This window comes from Cavia porcellus, unplaced genomic scaffold (assembly GCF_034190915.1).
Source record: "Cavia porcellus strain 051 isolate PalLab524CR breed Dunkin Hartley unplaced genomic scaffold, mCavPor4.1 scaffold_1, whole genome shotgun sequence".
Lineage (NCBI taxonomy): Eukaryota > Metazoa > Chordata > Mammalia > Rodentia > Caviidae > Cavia > Cavia porcellus.
Window position 1 is genome coordinate 80,902,250 of NW_026947484.1, and position 20,058 is coordinate 80,922,307.

A 20,058-nucleotide genomic window follows, 5' to 3' on the forward strand; every position below is an offset into this window, starting at 1 on the left:
TACTTTGCTAGAGCCCACGTCATGAATCCCAACCCCATGTTTTTTTCCTAAGAATTTTTACAGTTTTAGCTCTTAACAATTAGGCCTTGAACCATTTTGAGTTAATTTTTGTGTTAAGGGTCCAACTTTATTCTTTTGCATGATGATATTTTTTTCCTAATCTCTTTGTTGAAATACTGCCCTTTCTCCATTCATGGTCTTAGAATCTTTATTGAAAATTATTTGACTACCAGAGTATTTTTTCTAGTTTACTTTCTCTCTGTAGTCAGTTTTTCAGATTTTAGTTTATTAGTACATGTTTGCTATACATGAAGTTTACTTTGTTTTAGGGAGAAAGTATACTTCTCTTAGAGAGATGGTGCTATTTTTGAAGTTTATTCACCTTAATGAGATGGTACACATACTTAACATATCTTGATTCTTTTTATTCTTGTTTCCCTCCCCATCTGCTTCCCTCCATCTCTAGCTACCCGTTTTAGTTACTTTTCTTGTGGCTGAGACAAAATATCTAATACCCATGTGTAACTTCTAACTAGATTTTAGTCCTTTTGATTGCCAACACCACATCTTGTGTCTCTTTGTATCCTACATAAATGAAACTGGATGCATATTTAATTATCTGTCTTAAGTTAGGTGATTTTTATGTACTACTTTGAAATTTTTATGATCTTTGAAAATACATGCAATCAAATAAGTTGATATAAAATATATCCCAGCTATGGACTCAGTTGCAATCCATTTGCAAATGGACTTTTACTAGAATTTAATGGCAGAATGATTGAAAATCAAAGGAAGCATTGATTTATGCCTTTTAATTGCATATGTTTTGGAAATTATGTTGTAGGTTAGTGGTGGCAAACCTGAGGCACATGTGCTACAAGTTGTTTGTTATCATTGCAAACTCTAAAATATTACTATTATCCTACCACTGTTACAGGTTAAAATACAATAATAAATTAAAATGTGATCTTGTGATCTCTTATATTATTTCCTTTTTTATTTTTGTTTCTTCAGTGGCGGCATGATTTTGTGCATGGGTGGATAAAAGTACCTGTGACACATGAAACACAGGAAGAATGTCTTGGAATGGCAGTGTTAGATATGATGAGAATAGCTAAAGAAAAAGATCAAACTCCATTGGCCATCTATAACTCAGTCAGGTAATTTCCTTCACCATATCCTTATATATAAATGTAAACAGATTTTATATAATTTACTTGTATTTTCTGTTTGTTCGTATTTTTAAATTTATAATAAGATATTGGTAACTTTTAAATTTTATATAATAGTTTACGAATTTTTTTTTTTTTTTTGGTACTGGGGATTGAACTCAACGACTGCGTGCTTGCAAGGCAAGCGCTTATGCCACTGATCTAAACCCTTGGCCCAATTTATGAAATTATTGAGTTAGTGCCACAGAAAATGTGCTGAATATCTATATATTATTTGATTATTATTATTCTTAAAAGGCTAAATAAACTCATAGGAATGGAAAGAATACCTGGAGAGATAATTTTTGATAGCAGATCCTTAAATTGTGTGAGGTCCCTGTTAAAACTGTAGAGTCCTGGCCCATAACTTGGATTCAATAATTCTAAAAGGTGAAGCCCACAATTATGAAATTTACAGATACTTCAGAGGATGTTTATACAAATGATTCAAACTCAGCATTCTCCAAATGATTATTCTGCATTACTGTATTTTGGCAATCATGACTAAAAGTTTTTGAAATATCATTCCAATAACCCTGTTTTAATGTCTGTGAAATTTCTACTTTTAAAAAAGGTATATATAGTAAGTCCCTGACTTATGAATGAGTTTCATACTGGGAGAACATTTGTCAATTTGTTTATAAGTCCAGCTGGTTCAAAGTCTGACAAACTGAGTCTTATACACCTTTGATACAAATGGATAATGTAAAACATTTTTTAAAAAACCAAATACACAAAAAATACTGTACACTATCATACTGTATGTTAGGCTCACAATAACACAACTGTAACAGTGTTCAGCAGGCATGTGAACTACTATGATTTGTTCACATTTATGAATGTTCTTAATGTCAGGTCCTTTTGTATTTATGAAAACATTGAGTGTTTCTAAGTTGGAGACTTACTGTCTAGCTATATAAGGATGCTTCGATTTTTTTTTTAAGTTCAAAGCCCAAATATGTATTTTACATGCTAAATATTTACTAGATTAAAAGTTCGAGGCTCTAGCAGGGTATGATGGCCCATGTATATATTCTTGAGTTACTAGGATGGCTGAGGCAGGAGCTTCACAAGTTTGTTAACAGTCTGGGCAATGTATTGAGACTGTCTGAAAATAAAATTTTAAAAGGACTGGGGTAGGGGAAAGGAGAAAAGAAAGAAGAGAAAAGATTATATGTATATATGTATACATATATATGTTTGCAAACAATTTTCTATTTTGTTTTGAAATTCTATGTTGTTTTTATCCTTTTTTTGTTTTGTTTTGAAAATTAAAAATTAAAAAAAAAAGATTAGGGTGTAGCTCAGTGTCAGAGCACCTGTCTAGTGTGTATCAGGCCCTGGGTTCACATACATAAAAAAAAGATTGAGTATGTTAACATGGTTGAAACTCACTTTCTTTTTCAGAGTTTTTCTTCCAATAAATATCTTGAGTAACTTCTTTGCTGAGTAGCTTTAAAACAGTTCCATATCCAGTTTGTAGAAGAGCAGTTTCTTTTTTTCTTCTTTAGTTTTAAGTATTTTTGTTGTTGTTGTTTTCAGATGTCTATTAGCCTTAACTTGAGGCAGTAAACTATAAGTTTGATTTCAAGAATATAGGAATGTGAGGATTAAGTCTAAAAGAAAACCCAAAGCACTATCATTTTTCATTAAGGTGGTGATCTTTACTAAAATAAAGAAGCCCATTAAATATTAGCCTACTTATTTATTCAGAATCTATTTTGAGTTATTTGATATATGTCAGCCTATAATAAAGCAAAGTGAGAGGAAGAGTATTCTAGAAGTTGTTAGAAAATGAAGGAATTGAAGGTAACACAGTTGAATAAAAAGTTTAAGCCACTGAAGATGAGCATTATACACATGAAGTTGCATGTAGGCTTATATACTATATAAATGGATACTTCTGTGTTTGCAATCACAATTTTATCCAAAGTCTTAACACAATCTTTTATGTAGATGGTGATTTTTTGAAGTCAGGAACCAAGCTATCTATGATTTTTCCTCCTATATCTTTCAGTATTCTAAACCCAATGGATATTTAGTAATTGTATTTCTGTGATTCTTTTAACCTATACTCTGAACCAGGATAAAAACATATCTGAAAACGTATGCCTAATTCTTTTTATTTACTTTACTTTTTAAATTATATGAACATTAAATGTATAGTATGATTCCATATACTTAAATATAATCTGCATACCATATGCAATTCATTCCAGTATTTATGAGGATATTCACAGAGTTGTATAAAGATTACCACAATCTAATTTTAGAACATTTTTATTCTTAAATCCAGTTGTTACTTGTATTCAACCCTTATCCTCTTTCCCTCTCCTCTGGCAACCACTAATCTACCTTTTGTCTCAAGGGATTTGCCTAGTCTGCATAGTTCCTGTAATGGTAACATACATGCATGTGATGGTGTTTGCTGTTTTATTTCATCTAGCATAATCTTTTCAGAGTCCATCAATGTTGTAACATTTCTTTTTATTGCTAATGCATATTTTACTGTATCAATATGTAACATTTTGCTTGTCTTTTCATCATTAATGAAAATTTGGTGGGTTTCTACTTTTGAATATTGTGAATGTTGTGGCAGGTAGAGTAGAGTTTAAACTTGATTGGCTTTGGACTGTGCCCCACGGATTGGCAGAATATGTTTCAAGGAGTATCTGGCTGGGTAATGGAAGTATGGCCTTGAGATCTATGTCTGGTTCCTCATCTTTCAGCTCCAACACTGTTCCTCTGTTGCTCTGCCATGATGTCTCTGCTTCAAAGCCAGTGGACTGTTAACTGTGAGCAAATTAAACCTCTCCACTTTAGGATGTACATGTTGAATTTTATGTCTTAGTGATAAGAAAGTAGAACAATACAGAAAAACTTCCTATAGAAGTGGGATTGTTGCTGTAACTATACTTGATCATGTGGTTCATAAGCGTTTGGAACTGATTTATAGGAGAACTTATGAAAAGTTTGGAGATGTAGGCTAGAGAAGCCCTAGAAAGTTGTGAGTAGTGGTTTATGGGCAACACTGGTCAGAACTCAGAAGTGAGGAAGAAAAGGGAAAGGGCAGAGAAGAGAAGGAAGGGAAAAGATAGAATAGAAAGAAAAAAGAAACGAAGCTTGTGTAAGTGGGAAAGGGAAGAAGGGTTGAAGGGAGGGGAAGGGAAAGGGAAAAAAGAATTAAGATATATTATGTACAGGTACAAATTCCCTATGATGAGTGTGATCAATATGTATGATTAAAATGTGTTAATAAATTAAAAAAAAAACACAGAATGCTGGGCTCAGAACAGTTTAGTTAGAAATGTTAAGAGTTGCCCAGAAGCCATGTAATACTCTGACAGAAAATTTGCCTGCATGTTCCCATGTTCTGAGACTTCTAAGAAGATGGAGTTTAAGGTCAGTGGACTATTTAATTGGGCAGAAGAAATTTCAAGACACCCTAACATTCAGGCTGTGGCATGGGTAATGTTAACTGCTTTTAGTCAGACTTATGGTAAGAATTAGGGATAGAAAGCAGACACAAATAATTGAAAACCTTAAATTTTGTCTCAAAAGAAACTATGTGCAAAATTGGACCAAACGTGCTGTGTTTGCTAAAGATAATAGTATCATTAAAAATAGCTGGGTGTAGTGGTGCACACCCATAATCTTAGCATTTGGGAGGCTGAAGCAGGAGGATTGCTGTGAGTTCAAGGCTAGCCTGGACTATAAAAGGGAGTTCAAGGCCAATCTGCACTGCATAGAGACCCTGTCTCAAAAAAACCAAACCCAAACCAAACCAGATTAAACCAAACCAAAGAAAACAACAAAAATAAACTTTGTATGGAGTACAAGAAAAAAGATACCTTCACGATATCTCAGGAATCAATCTGACCCTATGCATTTTTGTCTCAAGGGTACAGAAGTATCAAGTTTTCATTTAACAAGGATCTCCTTGGGAATAGCTTCCCTAGGATTCATTTTACCATGCTCAGTCATCTAAAAGCTCAGAGGTCCTAAGTCCAAGGTGGCTTGGACTTTTTTATGTAATGTTTTTACGGAATGCAAGACTTGCGTGATTAAGGAGGCATCCATCAAGATTTCAAAGGAAAGGTTGGGAGATGAACCAAAGACCCCTGAGAGGATATGCAGTCTAGTTGGAAGTTGTTTTCTTAAAGAGCTTGAAACTCTTTATTCCCTGTCACAGCATGTGACATGGATGTGCAGAAGATAAAGATTACTCAGAAACAAGACTTAATTCAGTCACCAAGAAGCAGTGCGGGTGCTTCTTGGGCATAAGAGAGTCTGGGAAGCAACTGAAACCTCCATCGTTATTTATTTCAACTGAAAGATATGAGAACAAAGATTTAGAGGAAAAGCATTTTGCAACATATTGTGTAGGAGTTTTTGTCATAGGACAGGAGAGGAATGAGATGGTTTGTTATGTGATACATGTCAACCTCGTTTAAACAGTAGTCTTCCCAGGGAAGAGGAAATACATTGGCCAAAGCAAACATCTCTGACTGTAACTTGCTCTTGATTCTGCCGACTGCGTTGGGCAGATCCTGCTCTAAAATTTAACCATGCATTCCAGGAGCATGGGAGCTGTCGTTCACCAAGGTCCCTGCCTTATTGCATTCAGGTTCAATAACTCCTTTGGCCAGCATAGTCCCACAATTCCATGCTGTTCCTATCTTTAAGATTTCTGTTGTGAAATCTTTAAGATTTTCTGTTGTGAAATGTTGTGGTAAGTGTTTTAAAAGTAGTTGATTAATTGTTTTTTTTGTCTAGCAGCCTTTAGGATTCTGTTCTTGGGTTGTATTTCTGGTTTGTTAATTAACTGTTATGTGACATGGAGTGTTTTTTCCCTGATGATGACTATTCAGGGTTCTCAGTGCATCATATATCTGTATGTTAAGTTCTTTTTCCATGTCTGGAAAGTTTTCTGCTGTTAACTTGTGTAAACAGATATTTTTATGCCTTTTGTGCTATGTTTTGAGATTTTGCTAATTCCAGTTACTCTTGAATTAGACTTATGTGAATCATCTAGGAGCTGGTGAGTCTGTTTTTCATGTTTCTTTTGTCATTTTTAAGGTATCTTTTATTAATTGTTATTGAACACAGCACTGTTCTCTAGATCTGACACTGTTCTTATTCATACTTCATTGCTTTTATCCATACTTTCAATAATATTTTTAATCTCCCAGATTTCTGTTTGGAACTTTCATATGAACTCTATTTTTTTCTGGGCTGGGCACTCATGTTTTGTTTCTCTTTCTTTAGCTCCACTAGCTGTTTATTAGTGTCTTTCTGAACTTGCTGATCAAAGTTTCATTATGGTCATTATTTGATTAGTTACATCTTTAAATTCACTAAGCACCATATAGAACTATTTTACCTCTGTTGGTTCCATTTCAGAACTTTCTGCTGTGTAGCTTATGATTTCCTCCTGTGCTGATTTTAGGGGAGTTGGGAGTTTTGGGAAGAATTTCTTTGTCTTCTTTTTGTGTTTCTGTACTTTTGTTTGTTTGTTGGGGTGGGATTTGAAAATTCTTTGTTCCCATGCCCTGTTCTGTAGGGGTGAGGCACAGTATTAAGACCTGACCAGCCGCCCCTCCTTACCCCTCTCTCCCCCGCAGCAATCCAGATATTGGCATAGAGAGAAAATCAGTTGCTGACCATTACTGTGTTACCTTGTTAATAAATTTATGGTTGTAAATTCAGCTACATGACATGGACATCACATGTCATCTGTGTATTGACAAATCCTAGAAGCCACTCATGTGCAACCCCCACAATGGACTCTGATTTTAGTGAGGATGATTAGGTCCCTGTTACGTTTACCTAAAGTAATTCAGAGCACTGATTTCTGCTGGATATTGGCAACCATGTCAGCACTCAAATATTCCACTAGGTTAAATGCCTTCTACTTCAGGACTACCCCATCTGACAGTTCTTTACACAGAATCTGGCCTCCTATATCAAGAATATAGGCCCTGTCATCTACCTGGTCTGATCCAGGCCTCCTAGGGAATCTCAGGGGATTTAGCTCTCTCCTCTAAACCCATCTCACATAGCTGTCTCTCACCCAGTCTCTATGGAAGAGTATCACTTCAGTCTCGAAGTAAGATTTTCTTCCCAACTGTTGGTCTCTTATTTCAGTCAGGTCGGTCCATTGGTTGTAAATTCTGTTGTTACATATTGTGAAGAACCCAGGGACTGGAGGCAGGGTGCTTGGTTCCCAGGCTCTCTAGGCTGTGGCATGGGCATCCAGCAGGCCCTTTTCTCATTTTTAAATTTAGTTTCTTTAAGTTGTAAAATATGATTTATTTTCTGGATTTAAGTCTCCAGATACAAGTTTTCATATGTCTGATTTGCAAATGCCTTCTTTCATTCTGTGGATTACTTTTCACTTTCTTAAAAGAATCATTTGCAGAATGAAAGTTTTAATTTTGAAATAGTCTCATTTTTCTGTTCTTATATCATGTGCCAAGGTATTTTAAGATCGAATAAAGAACTTATGCCTGCCCTGAAGCAAAAAAAGCTTATCTGTCTTGCCTTCTTAATACAATTAATCTTATTTTTTAAAAATTTATCTTATTTTTAGCTTACTTATGGTTTCTGAATTCTCATTTGGTGCTTTTCTCTTAAAAATAAAAAACAAACTACTTAGTGTTGAAGTATTTAGGATTGATGAGAAAATACACGAGAGATTAGTTCTTAGAAAATGAAGTAAGCTGTTCTGTTCCTGGATATATCCAGGAGGATCTCTCTACTTTTTCCTGAACTTAAAACAAATGTGTAAGATTGTTCTGTGAATGTGTGTCTGTGTGTGAATATGCACCTGTAATTATGTGTTTGTGCACTTTTATCTGAGTGTGTGTTTTGCATGCTAATCCCTAATTGGATATTGTGATTTAAGTGTTGAAATACAGAAAGTAAAGGACACTAATAAGACTTTGCTGTTTTTATTCATCTACACTTTAAAATCCTAAATTTGTTAAAGTATGAGAAGAAAAGAACTGAAAAATGGAAAAAGATTAAAGGAGATTCTGTTGAACTTGTGAACACTGGCCAAGGCCAAGGTCACTTACACTGGCAGTTGAGCTCCATACCTTATCACTAGATACCCTTTCTAACAGCAGTGCAGATGTTAGTCTCTCCAGTGGCCTATTCCAGTTGTGAAAATAAGATTAGAGATTTCACTACAGATAACATTCTGTAAAACAAAAATGTAGCCAGAGGTAAGCTCAATTTTAGAGCTCTTTAGACACTCAATTTTAGGATTCTTTATAAACTCATCATAAAGCATAGGATTTGCAAAAAAAAAAATGCTTTCAAACCCTAGGAATTAACAGCTTTGTGTTTATTACAAAGCTTAAGTGTTTTTGGTAAAGCTTGTGATGGTAGCATGATAGTGAAGTTATTCGCTGTATTCAAGAACTACATACAGCACTCCTATGGCATTCCCAAAGGACATATTTCTGTTCCTTAATTCTAGGCACCCAAGTAGAAAGGCTAATGTGTCTCTGGGTGTGTGGTCGTAAACTTTTCTCATCTCTGTATAAAAATTATAAGGCTCAAAAAGTAGGAGATGAGACACAGACCAGAAAATATAGAGACTTAATGATCATGTTAAGAGGGTTGAGAACATTAGGAAACCATACAGTGTGTTGAGGTAGGGTGAAATGAGTATTTTTAATATTACTTCGTTGTAGAAAAACAGAAATGGTAAAAGCAAATGGAAATGGGAATTGATTAGAAAATAGGCCATTGCAATAGTTCCTCAAGAGGATCTTATTGCTTGAGTTATAATGAGAAAATGGGAAAGTAAAAAGAAATACTGAGAAGGTAGTGATGATGGATTTTTGATAATAGGGTTGAGGGGAAAATTGATGCAAAAGGTGACTTCTGAGTTTCTGGGGCTCGCAGAAATAAATGAATGGTAGTGCTCCTTACTCAGAGAATACTGTGAGGGTATCTTTTGGGTTTGGGGCATGATTTTTGTTTGATACATTATTTGAGGAGCTTTTAAAACATCCAAATTAAAGGAGTAGAGTAGATTGACCATAGGACATATGGGCCTGCTGCTTAGTAGTCAGGGATAGAGGTAGAATAAGAGAGTTATTTGCATATAGAGAATCAAGAGAGAAAAGAGTATAGCTAAAAAAGGAGAAAACCCATAGTTGAGTATTGAGTATTAATCACAAGATAAAAAACAGTGTATCTGCAAAGAAAATTGAGAAGTAGCCAAAAAAATGTGAATAAAATCAGAAAATTGAAGGGGATAGAGTTCCAAGGATACAATGATCAGTAATATTGAGTGTTGTTGAAAAAATGCTAAACAAAATAAATGCGGAAATGTGGTTTTAGTAACATTAGAAGTCTTTCTTGATTTTATTTATGTATTTATTTATTTTTTGGTTTTTTGGAGCCAGAGTCTTGCTGTATAGTTCAGACTGGCCTCAAACTCACTATATATCCTAGCCTGGCCCCAAATCCTCAGTGATCCTCCTGCCTCAACTTCCCAAGTGCTGGGACTACAGGAGTGCACCACCATGCTTGCTTAGTTCTTGATTTTAGCAAGAGCATTTTCTTTTGTAATAAACAGAAGCTACATTGGAATGAGTTGAGGAGTAAATGGAAGACCCAAAAAATGGAGAGAGATTTATAAACAATCAATAATCCATCAATCAATCATCAAGTAGCCTGTAGCTGGAGGGAAATGTAGCATAGAGATTTTTACATTTAAGATAGGAAGGACATTAATATTCTCTAAATGTGGATAAAAGAGAAATAATGTATAGAATCAATGTCCTGAGAGGGTACATGTATATTAGAGGAAGAGAGATGGAATATATAAGTATATGTTAAAGAAAATGCATTAGTATCTTTATACTTCCTGTATTGCAGTAGTTAGGAGGAAGAAAATGAGTGCAGATATATGTAGGTTTGTTGGCAGAATATCGAGGGACCTTGCTTAGGGAATAAGTGGGAGTTTTTTCCTAACAGAGATAAAGTCATTTGTTTAAGAAAAGTGCAAGGGAGAATTGTGGAGTTTCCAGCAAGCAGACGGGTGCACACTATCCCCGGAGCCCAGCCTATTTGGGACTCTCGCACCATCTGCGTGCAGAGTAAGGGCTGGGCAGATCTGGGGCACCTGCATTCACCTCCCCGGGTGTCTGGAGGACTGTGGATTTCTCAGCAAGCAGGCAAGCATCACCAGTTCCAGAGGCCCCGCGGCCTGCGGTAAGTGCCCAGTGCACTGTGCCCCAAAACCAGATTGTTCGGGACCCTCCAGGCTTCCGGGTGCAGTGAAGTGGCTAAGTGGACCCCAGGCGCCTACATCCGCCTCCCCATTCCGGCTGTGCTTGGAGAACTGTGGAGTTTCCAGCAAGCAGGCGGGCGCACAGTGTCCCTGGAGCCCAGTTTATCTGGAACTACGGAGTTCTAAACAGGCAGAAGAGGGCCACTGGTTCTAGAGGCCCAGCGGCCTAGGGGAACTGAGTGCCAGAGTCCCAAGAGCTGTGAACATAGAAGTGGATCTCCAACAGACCCTGAGGAAGCTTTCGAATAACACTTGAAACACAGAAATATGGGAAAATGACAAAATGAAAGACCGAATTACAACCTCAAACCTCCAGCCCATCTCAAGAAACCCTAGGAGCGATGTATATAGAAGAAAATATATGCCAAACACCTCAAATATCGGACATAATAGCTACTGAAATAAACAAGCAACTCCAGGAAGCTTTAAAGGATTTCAAACTTGAAATAATCTACCAGGTAAAAGAAGAAATGATAAAAGAAATGAAAGAGATTCTGAATATATCTAAAGAAAACACAGTTAAAAAATTGGAGGAACTAAACAAAAAGATAGAATCCCTAGATGAGCAATATAAGAAACAAACAGAATACATAAAGCAGATGCACAGAGATATACAGCAAATAAAAAACTCCACTAAAAGGTGTAAAAACTGCCTCAATGAAAGTGAAGATAGAATTTCAGACCTTGAAGACAGGATTGCAACTAGTGAACAGGAAAGGAAAGATCTTTTAAAAATAACAAGGAATCAGGAAATAACAATTCAACAACTGCAAGATGATGCAAAGAAAAATAACATAAGATTGATAGGGATTAATGAAAAAGAAGGGGACAACATAAAGAATGTCAAGAGGATAATTAGAGAAGTAATAGCTGAAAATTTCCCAAGCATGAGATCAGAAACCGACATCAGGTTCAGTGAAGTCTATAGAACTCGAAAGAGTCATAACCAAAATAAAACTACACCCACACATATAATAATCACCATCCCAGAAATCCAACACAAGAATAGATTATTAAAAGCTGTCAGAGAAAAGACAGATCACTTGTAAAGGAAAACCTGTCAGAATCACAGCAGACTTCTCAGCACAAACAATAAAGTCAAGAAGAACATGGAGTGAAGTATTCCAGATCCTAAAGCAAAATGATTTCTGATCTTTGCTGTACCCTGCAAAACTGTCATTCAAAATTGATGGTGAAATATGATACTTCCATGACAAAGAACAGCTGAAGAACTTCATGAACACCAAGCCAACCCTGCAAAAAATATTGAGAGGCAGTTTAGATATACAAAGGAAAAAACCACTAAGCCAAGCAGATAATTAAACAGAACAAAAAGATAAAGATGCAACAGCAGAGAGATAACATGTCAACAATAAACCAGCATATAACAGTTATAACCATTAATATAAATGGTCTCAATGCACCAATCAAATGAAACAGACTAGCAGAATGGATCAAGAAACAAAATCCAACCATATGCTGTTTACAGGAAACCTATCTAACCAAGAAGGATACTCACAGACTGAAAGTCAAAGGATGGAAAACAATACTTCACACAAAAGGAATCCAAAAAAAGCAGGAGTAGCCATTCTGTTTGCAGACAACGTGAACTTTTGTTGGGGTTTTTTTTTTTTTTTTTGGTCTTTTTCATTTTCATTTTTATTGGTACAGGGGATCGAACTCATGACTGCCTGCTTGCAAGGCGGGTGCTTATGCCGCTGAGCTAAATCCCCAGCCCCCAACAACATGAACTTTAAACCAATAATGATCATAAATGACAAAGAAGGTCACTACATACTCGTTAGGGGAAAACTCCAAGAGGAAGAGATAACTATCTTAAATATATATGCACCAAACTCCAGAGCACCCAGTTATATAAAACAATTATTAATAGAAATGAAAACTCAAGTTACCAGTAACACAATTGTAACAAGAGACCTTAACACGCTATTGACACCAAAGGACAGATCAACCAGACAGACAACGAGCAAAGAAATAACAGAACTGAATCACACTTGTAAACAAATGGACTTGATAGACATATACAGAATTTTCCACCCAACAACATCAGAATACACATTCTTCTCAGCAGTACATGGGTCATTTTCTGAAATAGACCATATATTAGCTAACAGAACATATTTAAACAAATGAAAAAGAGTTGAAATCACCCCTTGCATGTTATCGGATCATAGCTCTTTGAAATTAGAAATTAATGATAAAAGATACTGCAAAAATCCCACAAACACATGGAAACTGAATAATACACTCTTGAGTAATCAATGGGTCACAGAAGAAATTAAAGAAGAAATTAAACAATACCTACAAGAAAATGAAAATGTAGATACAACCTACCGGAATCTGTGGGATGCAATGAATGAAAGCCATCCTCAGAGGAAAATTTATTGCACTGAGTTCCCACATCAGGAAAACAGAACGAATACAAATAAATAACCTGATGCTACACCTCAAACAGCTAGAAAAAGAAGAGCAAGTTAAGCCCAAAGCCAAAAGAAGAGAGGAAATTATAAAAATCAGAGCAGAAATCAATGCAATATAGACTAAGAAAACAATCCAAAGAATCAACGAATCAAAGAGTTGGTTCTTTGAAAGAATAAATAAAATCAATAAGCCCCTAGCCAACCTTAGTTTAAAAAGGGAAGAAAAAGCTCAAATTTATGCAATAAGAATGAAAAAGGTGAAATCACTACAGACTCTACAGAAATACAGAAGATCATCAACACCTATTTTGAAAACCTCTACTCTCAAAGGTTTGATAACAGAAGAAATAGACAGATTCTTAGAAGCATATGAAGTACCAAAGCTAGATCAAGAGAATGTAAAACTGTTGAATAACCCAATCTCTATTAATGAAATTGAAAATGTAATTAAGTCCTTACCTACAAAAAAGAGCCCAGGCCCAGATGGATTCACTGCATAATTCTACAAGAAATACAAAGAAGGTCTAATGCTGACAGTCCTCAAAACTATTCAATGAAATTCAAAGGGAAGCAATCCTTCCTAAGTTATTCCTGGAAGCACATATTATTCTAGTATCAAAACCTGAGAAAGACCCAATTAAAAAAGCGAACTATAGACCAATCTCCCTAATGAACACAGATGCAAAAATCCTCAGTAAAATATTGGCAAATAGGATGCAGCAGATCATCAAGAAGATTATACACCATTCATCCCAGACATGCAAGGATGGTTCAACATACATAAATCAATAAATGTAATCCATATCAATAAAGCCAAAAGTAAGAATCACATGGTCATTTCTATAGATGCATAAAAAGCCTTCGATAAGGCGCAACATTCATTCATGATAAGAACTTCACAGAAAATTAGAATAGATGGTCTTTACCTCAATATAATAAACGCCATTTATGACAAACCAACAGCCAGCATCATACTAAATGGCCAAAAATTGAAAGCCTTTACTTTAAAATCAGGCACAAGACAAAGATGTCCTTTATCACCACTGCTATTTAATATAGTAATGGAAGTATTAGCCAGAGCAATTAGACGAGAGAGAGAAATAAAAGGGGTAAAGATAGGAAAAGAAGAAGTTAAATTATCATTATTTGCTGATGACATGATACTGTACATAGAAGACCCCCTAAACTCCATTGAAAGGGTCTTAGATATAGTAAATTCAGTAATGTAGCTGCATACAAAATCAATACTCAAATCAATAGCATTCCTATACACTAACAACAAAATCACAGAGAGGGAAATAAGAGAAGCCACACTCTTTACACTAGCAAGCAAAAAAATCAAATATTTAGGAATTACTCTTATGAAAGAAGTGAAAGACCTATACAGGGAAAATTATAATACACTGAAAAAAAATTGAAGATCATCTCAGAAAATGGAAAGACATCCCTTGCTCATGGATAGGAAGAACAACATTGTGAAAATGGCCATTCTCCCAAAACTATTACACAGATTCGATGCAATCCCATTAAAAATACCATCAACATACCTTATAAATCTAGAGAAATCACTCCTAAAGTTCATCTAGAATCAGAAAAGACCTAGAATAGCAAAGACAGTTCTAAGCAGCAAAGGCAAGGCAGGAGGCATCACAATCCCTGACTTGAAGTTATACTACAAAGCAACAGTAGTAAAATCAACATGGTACTGGAATCAAAACAGATCCGAAGATCAATGGAATAGATTAGAAGATACAGTCACAACTACAACCACACTCAACTACCTTATCTTTGATAAAGGAGCCAAGCAGGTTCACTGGAAGAATGATAGTCTCTTTAATAAATGGTGTTGGAAAAACTGGCTCTCCATTTGCCGAAAACTAAAGCTAGACCCATGTCTATCACCATGTACTAAATTAAAATCTAATTGGATCAAAGATCTGAATATTAAAACAGAAACACTAAATCTATTGGAAGACAAATTGGGTAGAAACCTGGAAGACATAGAGGTAGATAGAGAATTCATGAATAGGACTCAAACTGCACGGGGAATACTTCCCAGAATCAATAACTGGGACCACCTCTTATTAAAAAGATTCTGCATGTCAAAAGAAATCTCCAGCATAGTGAAAAGAAAACCCACAAACTTTGAAAAGATCTTAGTGAACTTCCCCTCAGACAAGGGACTTTTGTCTAAAACATATAAAGAATTTAAAAAACCCAGACCCCCAAACTTCAAAGATCCAATCCAAAAATGGGCATTTGAGATGAATACGCATTTCCCAGATGAAGAAATACAAATGGCAAATAAATACATGAAAAATGTTCATCATCATTTGTCAGAGAAATGTAAATTAAAACCACACTGAGATACCATCTCACTCCTGAAAGAATGGCCAGGATCTAGAAAACCAACAACAACAAATGCTGGAGAGGCTGTGGGGAAAAAGGAACTCTCCTACACAGTTGTTGGGAGTGTAGACTGGTACAACCTTTGTGGAGGTCAGTCTGGAGATTTCTCAAAAAGCTGGGATTAGAAGTCCCATTTATTCCAGCTATTCCACTTCTAGGCATATTCCCAGAAGAACTGAAAGCATCATACCACAGTGATATATGTGTACCTATGTTTATAGCAGCACAATTTCTAATTGTCAGATCTTGGAAACAACCCCAGTGTCCATCAACTGAAGAATGGATAAAATAGTTGTGGTATTTCTATACAATGGAGTATTACTCAGCTATAAAGAAGGATCACATTGAGATATTTATCAATAAATGGGCACAGCTTGAGACCATACTCATAGGTGAAATAAATCAATCTCGCATGTGTGAATACCAAATATTTTCCCTAATAATGAAATACTTAGGAATCAATCTAAAGAAAGAAGTAAAGATCTATCCAGGAAAAATTTTAATACCCTGAAAAAAGAAATAGAAGAGGACCTCCGAAAATGAAAAGACATACCTTGTGCATGGATAGGAAGAACAAACCTTGTGAAAATGGCCATGTTCCCAAAAGCGTTACGTAGATATTAATGCAGTTACAATCAAATACTGCATAGATATAAAGTATCTAGCAGTAGCATACTTCATAGATATAAAAAAATCACTCCTAAAATTCATCTGGAACCTGAAGAGACCTAGAACAGCAAAGGCAATTCTAAGCAACAAAGGCAAGGCAGGAAGCATCACAATCCCTTAGTTGAAGTTATACTACAGAGCTACTGTAATAAAATCAGTATGGTACTGAAATGAAAGCAGACCTGAAGATCAGTGGAATGGATTTGAAGATACAACTACAGCTACAAACACACTCAGCCACATTATCTTTGATGAGGGTCCAAACGCATTTACTGGAAGAAAGAACATCTCTTTAGGGGCTGGGGATTTAGCTCAGTGGCATAAACGCCTGCATGGCAAACAGGCAGTCGTGAGTTCAATCCTCAGTACTGATACAAAGGAAAAAGACAAAAAAAAAAAATAGTAAGAATGTCTCTTTAATAAATGGTGCTGGAAAAATTGGCTCTCTATATGCTGAAAACTAAAACTAGACCCATGCCTATCACCATGTACTAAACAAAAGTCTAAATGGATCAAAGATCTAAATATCAAAAACAGAAACACTAAATCTGTTGGAATACAAAGTAGGTAGAAATCTTGAAAACATAGAGGTAGGAAGCGAATTCATGGACAAAAATCAAACTACACAGGAAATACTTCCCAGAATAAACAAGTAGGATAACATCTATTAAAGAGTTTCTGCATGATGAAGGAAATCTCCAGGATAGTGAAAAGAAAATCCACAAATTGGGAAAAAAAAAATCTTAGTGAACTCTCCCTCAGACAAAGGACTTTTGTCTAGAACACATAAAGAAATTTAAAATATCAGATCCCCGAAATTCAAAGACCCATTCCAAACATGGGCATCTGTGATGAAAACATAGTTCTCAGATGATGAAATACAAATGGCAAGTAAATACATGAAAAAATGTTGAGCATAATTTATCATTAGAGAAATGCAAATTAAAACCACACTGAGATTCCATCTCACTCAAGAAAGAATGGCCAGGATCAAGAAAACTACCAACAACAAATGCTACAGAGATTATGAAAAAAAGAAACTGTTCTGCACTGTTGGTGGGAGTGTAGACTGGTAAAACCACTGAGTAGGTCATTCTACAGATTCCTAGAAAAGCAAGGATTGGAAGTCCCATTTGACCCAGTTATCCCACTTCTGGGCATATTCCCAGAAGAACTGAAAACATACCACGGTGATATATGTGCACCCATGTTTATAGCAGCACAATTTGTAATAGCCAGATGTTGGAAACAGCCTCAATGTCCATGAACTGAGGAATAGATTTTTAAAATGTGGTATTTTTATACAATGGAATACTGCTCCGCTATAAAGAATGATCACATTGACATATTTAAAAATAAGTGGTCGCAACTTGAGACCATACTCATAAATGAAATAAATCAAACTTACATGTATAAATACTGTATAGTCTCCCAAGTGTAAGAAATAGTAAGAGTATATAAGATTATATGGTAATCATGGTTCCCCATTATATTGCTTCGAAGCCTTATATTTCATTCATAGGTTAGAATGGTTTTATTCTGTTTTCTTTGATTTTATTATGTGTGATGGTATGAACAGCTACTTTGAAGAAAACAAGACATTGTGACAGCCATTGCTGATTTAATATCATCTTGCTTTGAAGTCCTACCATGCTTTCTTTCTTCTGTTTCCATTGATTCTACCAATGTAGTAGCCATTTTTCATTTTATATTATTTGGTTTTCAATGTCCTGTAATACTTTCATTCTCTTGAATTGTTTTACACTATTTTGTTATGTTTAATACGATTGTGTGTAAAGGTATGCTCAATTATTTCAAAGAAATAAGGCATTACGGTAGCTACTGGTGATATCCGGTTTTCTTGTTGTGAAGTGCAGTGTTGCTTGCATTGTTTTGTTCTTATCTGCTTTACTCTGCTCTGTTTTGTTGTATTCTCTTAAAAAAAATAAAAAAGAAAAATAAATAAATTAAAAAAGAAAAAAAAGAAAAGTCCAATGAAAATGCTGCTGAGGTTTGAATCAGCAAGAAGGTAGAAGGTTTGAAGAATTTGGAAAGGGTTTAAAATAACTATGGAACTTAGGAAAATTAGTTGAACAGAGAATTGTCATAAAAGTGCTGACAGTGATACAGTCTATTCAGAACTGGTTATTACATTTATAATGCAACCCATCCACTCAGTAAAATGGATTTCTCTAGCATCTCTGTCTAGCTGAGTAAAAAACTGAGTCGGTCACAGACCTTTGTGTAGATGGGGAAAGGTGTAAGTATTTGTATGCTGGTAACAACCAATTTTCCAAAAAGAAAACAACAGCAACAAATATTTTCTGATTTACTTGTAATATTTGTTGATATCTACCAAATAAATACTCCACAGTGGCCAATTTTGAGTTATTGACCTAACATCACTGAATGTAGAATTGAGAGCAATGATACATCTTTTTTACCATTCATGTATGGTAGACTTAAATAATCTCAAAGGCCTGAATAGTAATAAAAATTGAAACCAAAATAAAAAGGTAAAATAATTAAGAAGTTATGAATTTTGAGTATTACCTATATATTTACTTCATTTAAATGTAAGCTTATATAATTTTAATTATAACAACTTAGCAATCAGCTAAAAATCCTTAAAATATAATAAATTTTAATTATAACTGTTCAGCAATCACCCAAAAAAAATCCTTAAAATATGAGCCAGCTCCAGAATACCCCTGGTGATAACTAAACAGGAAAAGGGGAGTTTTAATAAATATATTTAATGATATATTATTGGATGGTCCACATAATATTGTAAGAATAAAAGGAGGAACATCTAACTCATGCATAGAATAAAGCCCATACAGGTTTCCTGGATTTGATGATGCTTGAGCGAGACTTGTAGAATGAGTAAGATCTAAGTAGATAGGAGATTAGTAATACAATAGGAATAAAGATCAGCTTATACAGAGTCATGGAGATTTTATGTAGTTGTACTTTAGAAATAAGATGTTCGTCAGAAGCAGACAAATAAATTGTCTACCTTCTTTAGGATATGGTACATAGAGATCAAAGTACAGAAGTAGCTGGCCAGACAAAACAATGAATACAAAAAAGAATGTTTGTTTAGTGAACAAGGCATCCAACAAAATTCAAAAATTTCCAGAATTCAGCTAAATTTTAGAGTATGAGAATATAGGAAATATTTGCAACACAGTATAATAAATGCAAAAGACATTTTAGAAGTTATCAGAAATGTAAAATCAGAGAAAATGAATTGTTAGAGACTTCATTATTAGTTACTAGACTATTCATGTCATTAGGGTCTGAAAATTAAAATCTGTTCTAAACTTTATGGTAGTCAGAGAGTATGTGTATCATCAAGTGAAATATGGTTTTCTACCTCATGGGTGGTGGTTATGTTGACTTTTCCAGTTGACTACTATGCTGTATCACCTACCTATCATGGAAAAAGGTAGGATCCTCTCTTTGAACTTCATTCTAGGTTTATCTTTTAATCTTTGTTTTGTTTTCTGTGTGTGCTCTTTATTCCTAGCTACAAGACATTCTTACCAAAATGTGTCAGAGCAAAGATCCAAGACTATCATATTTTGACAAGGAAGAGAATAAGGTACAGATTTCGCAGATTTATTCAGCAGTTCAGTCAATGCAAAGCCACTGCCAGAAACTTGAAACTTAAGTATCTTATAAATCTGGAGACTCTTCAGTCTGCCTTCTACACAGAACAATTTGAAGTAAAAGAACCTGGAAGAGGTCCTTCAGGTGAGGAGATTTTTGCAACCATTATAATAACTGGAAACGGTGGAATTCAGTGGTCAAGAGGGAGACATAAAGAAAATGAGACACTGACAGAACAGGTAATCCTTAATGATACGTTCTCATTCTTCATTTTAAGTAAAATGGCAATAGAAGCACAGTAACTTTAGTCATTTGAAACATTGTCTTATCCTTCTCTTTCCCACTGATAAATGCGATATTTATTAATAGTGTGAAGCTGTCAAGGTTATATTGATAGTTC

General features: G+C 35.1%; 1 protein-coding gene across 4 annotated transcripts in view; it reads left to right on the forward strand.

Annotated features, from left to right (window-relative positions):
- The window catches only part of LOC100722908 (RNA 3'-terminal phosphate cyclase-like protein), a 290,503-nt gene that overhangs the window by 219,128 nt on the left and 51,317 nt on the right, over positions 1 to 20,058 (forward strand). For all 4 annotated transcript variants that reach the window (XM_063250674.1, XM_063250686.1, XM_063250682.1 and 1 more), the window contains 2 exons: positions 1,015 to 1,160; positions 19,576 to 19,897. In XM_063250674.1, coding sequence (XP_063106744.1) covers positions 1,015 to 1,160; positions 19,576 to 19,897 — 468 coding nt within the window. The remainder of the gene's footprint in view (positions 1 to 1,014; positions 1,161 to 19,575; positions 19,898 to 20,058) is intronic.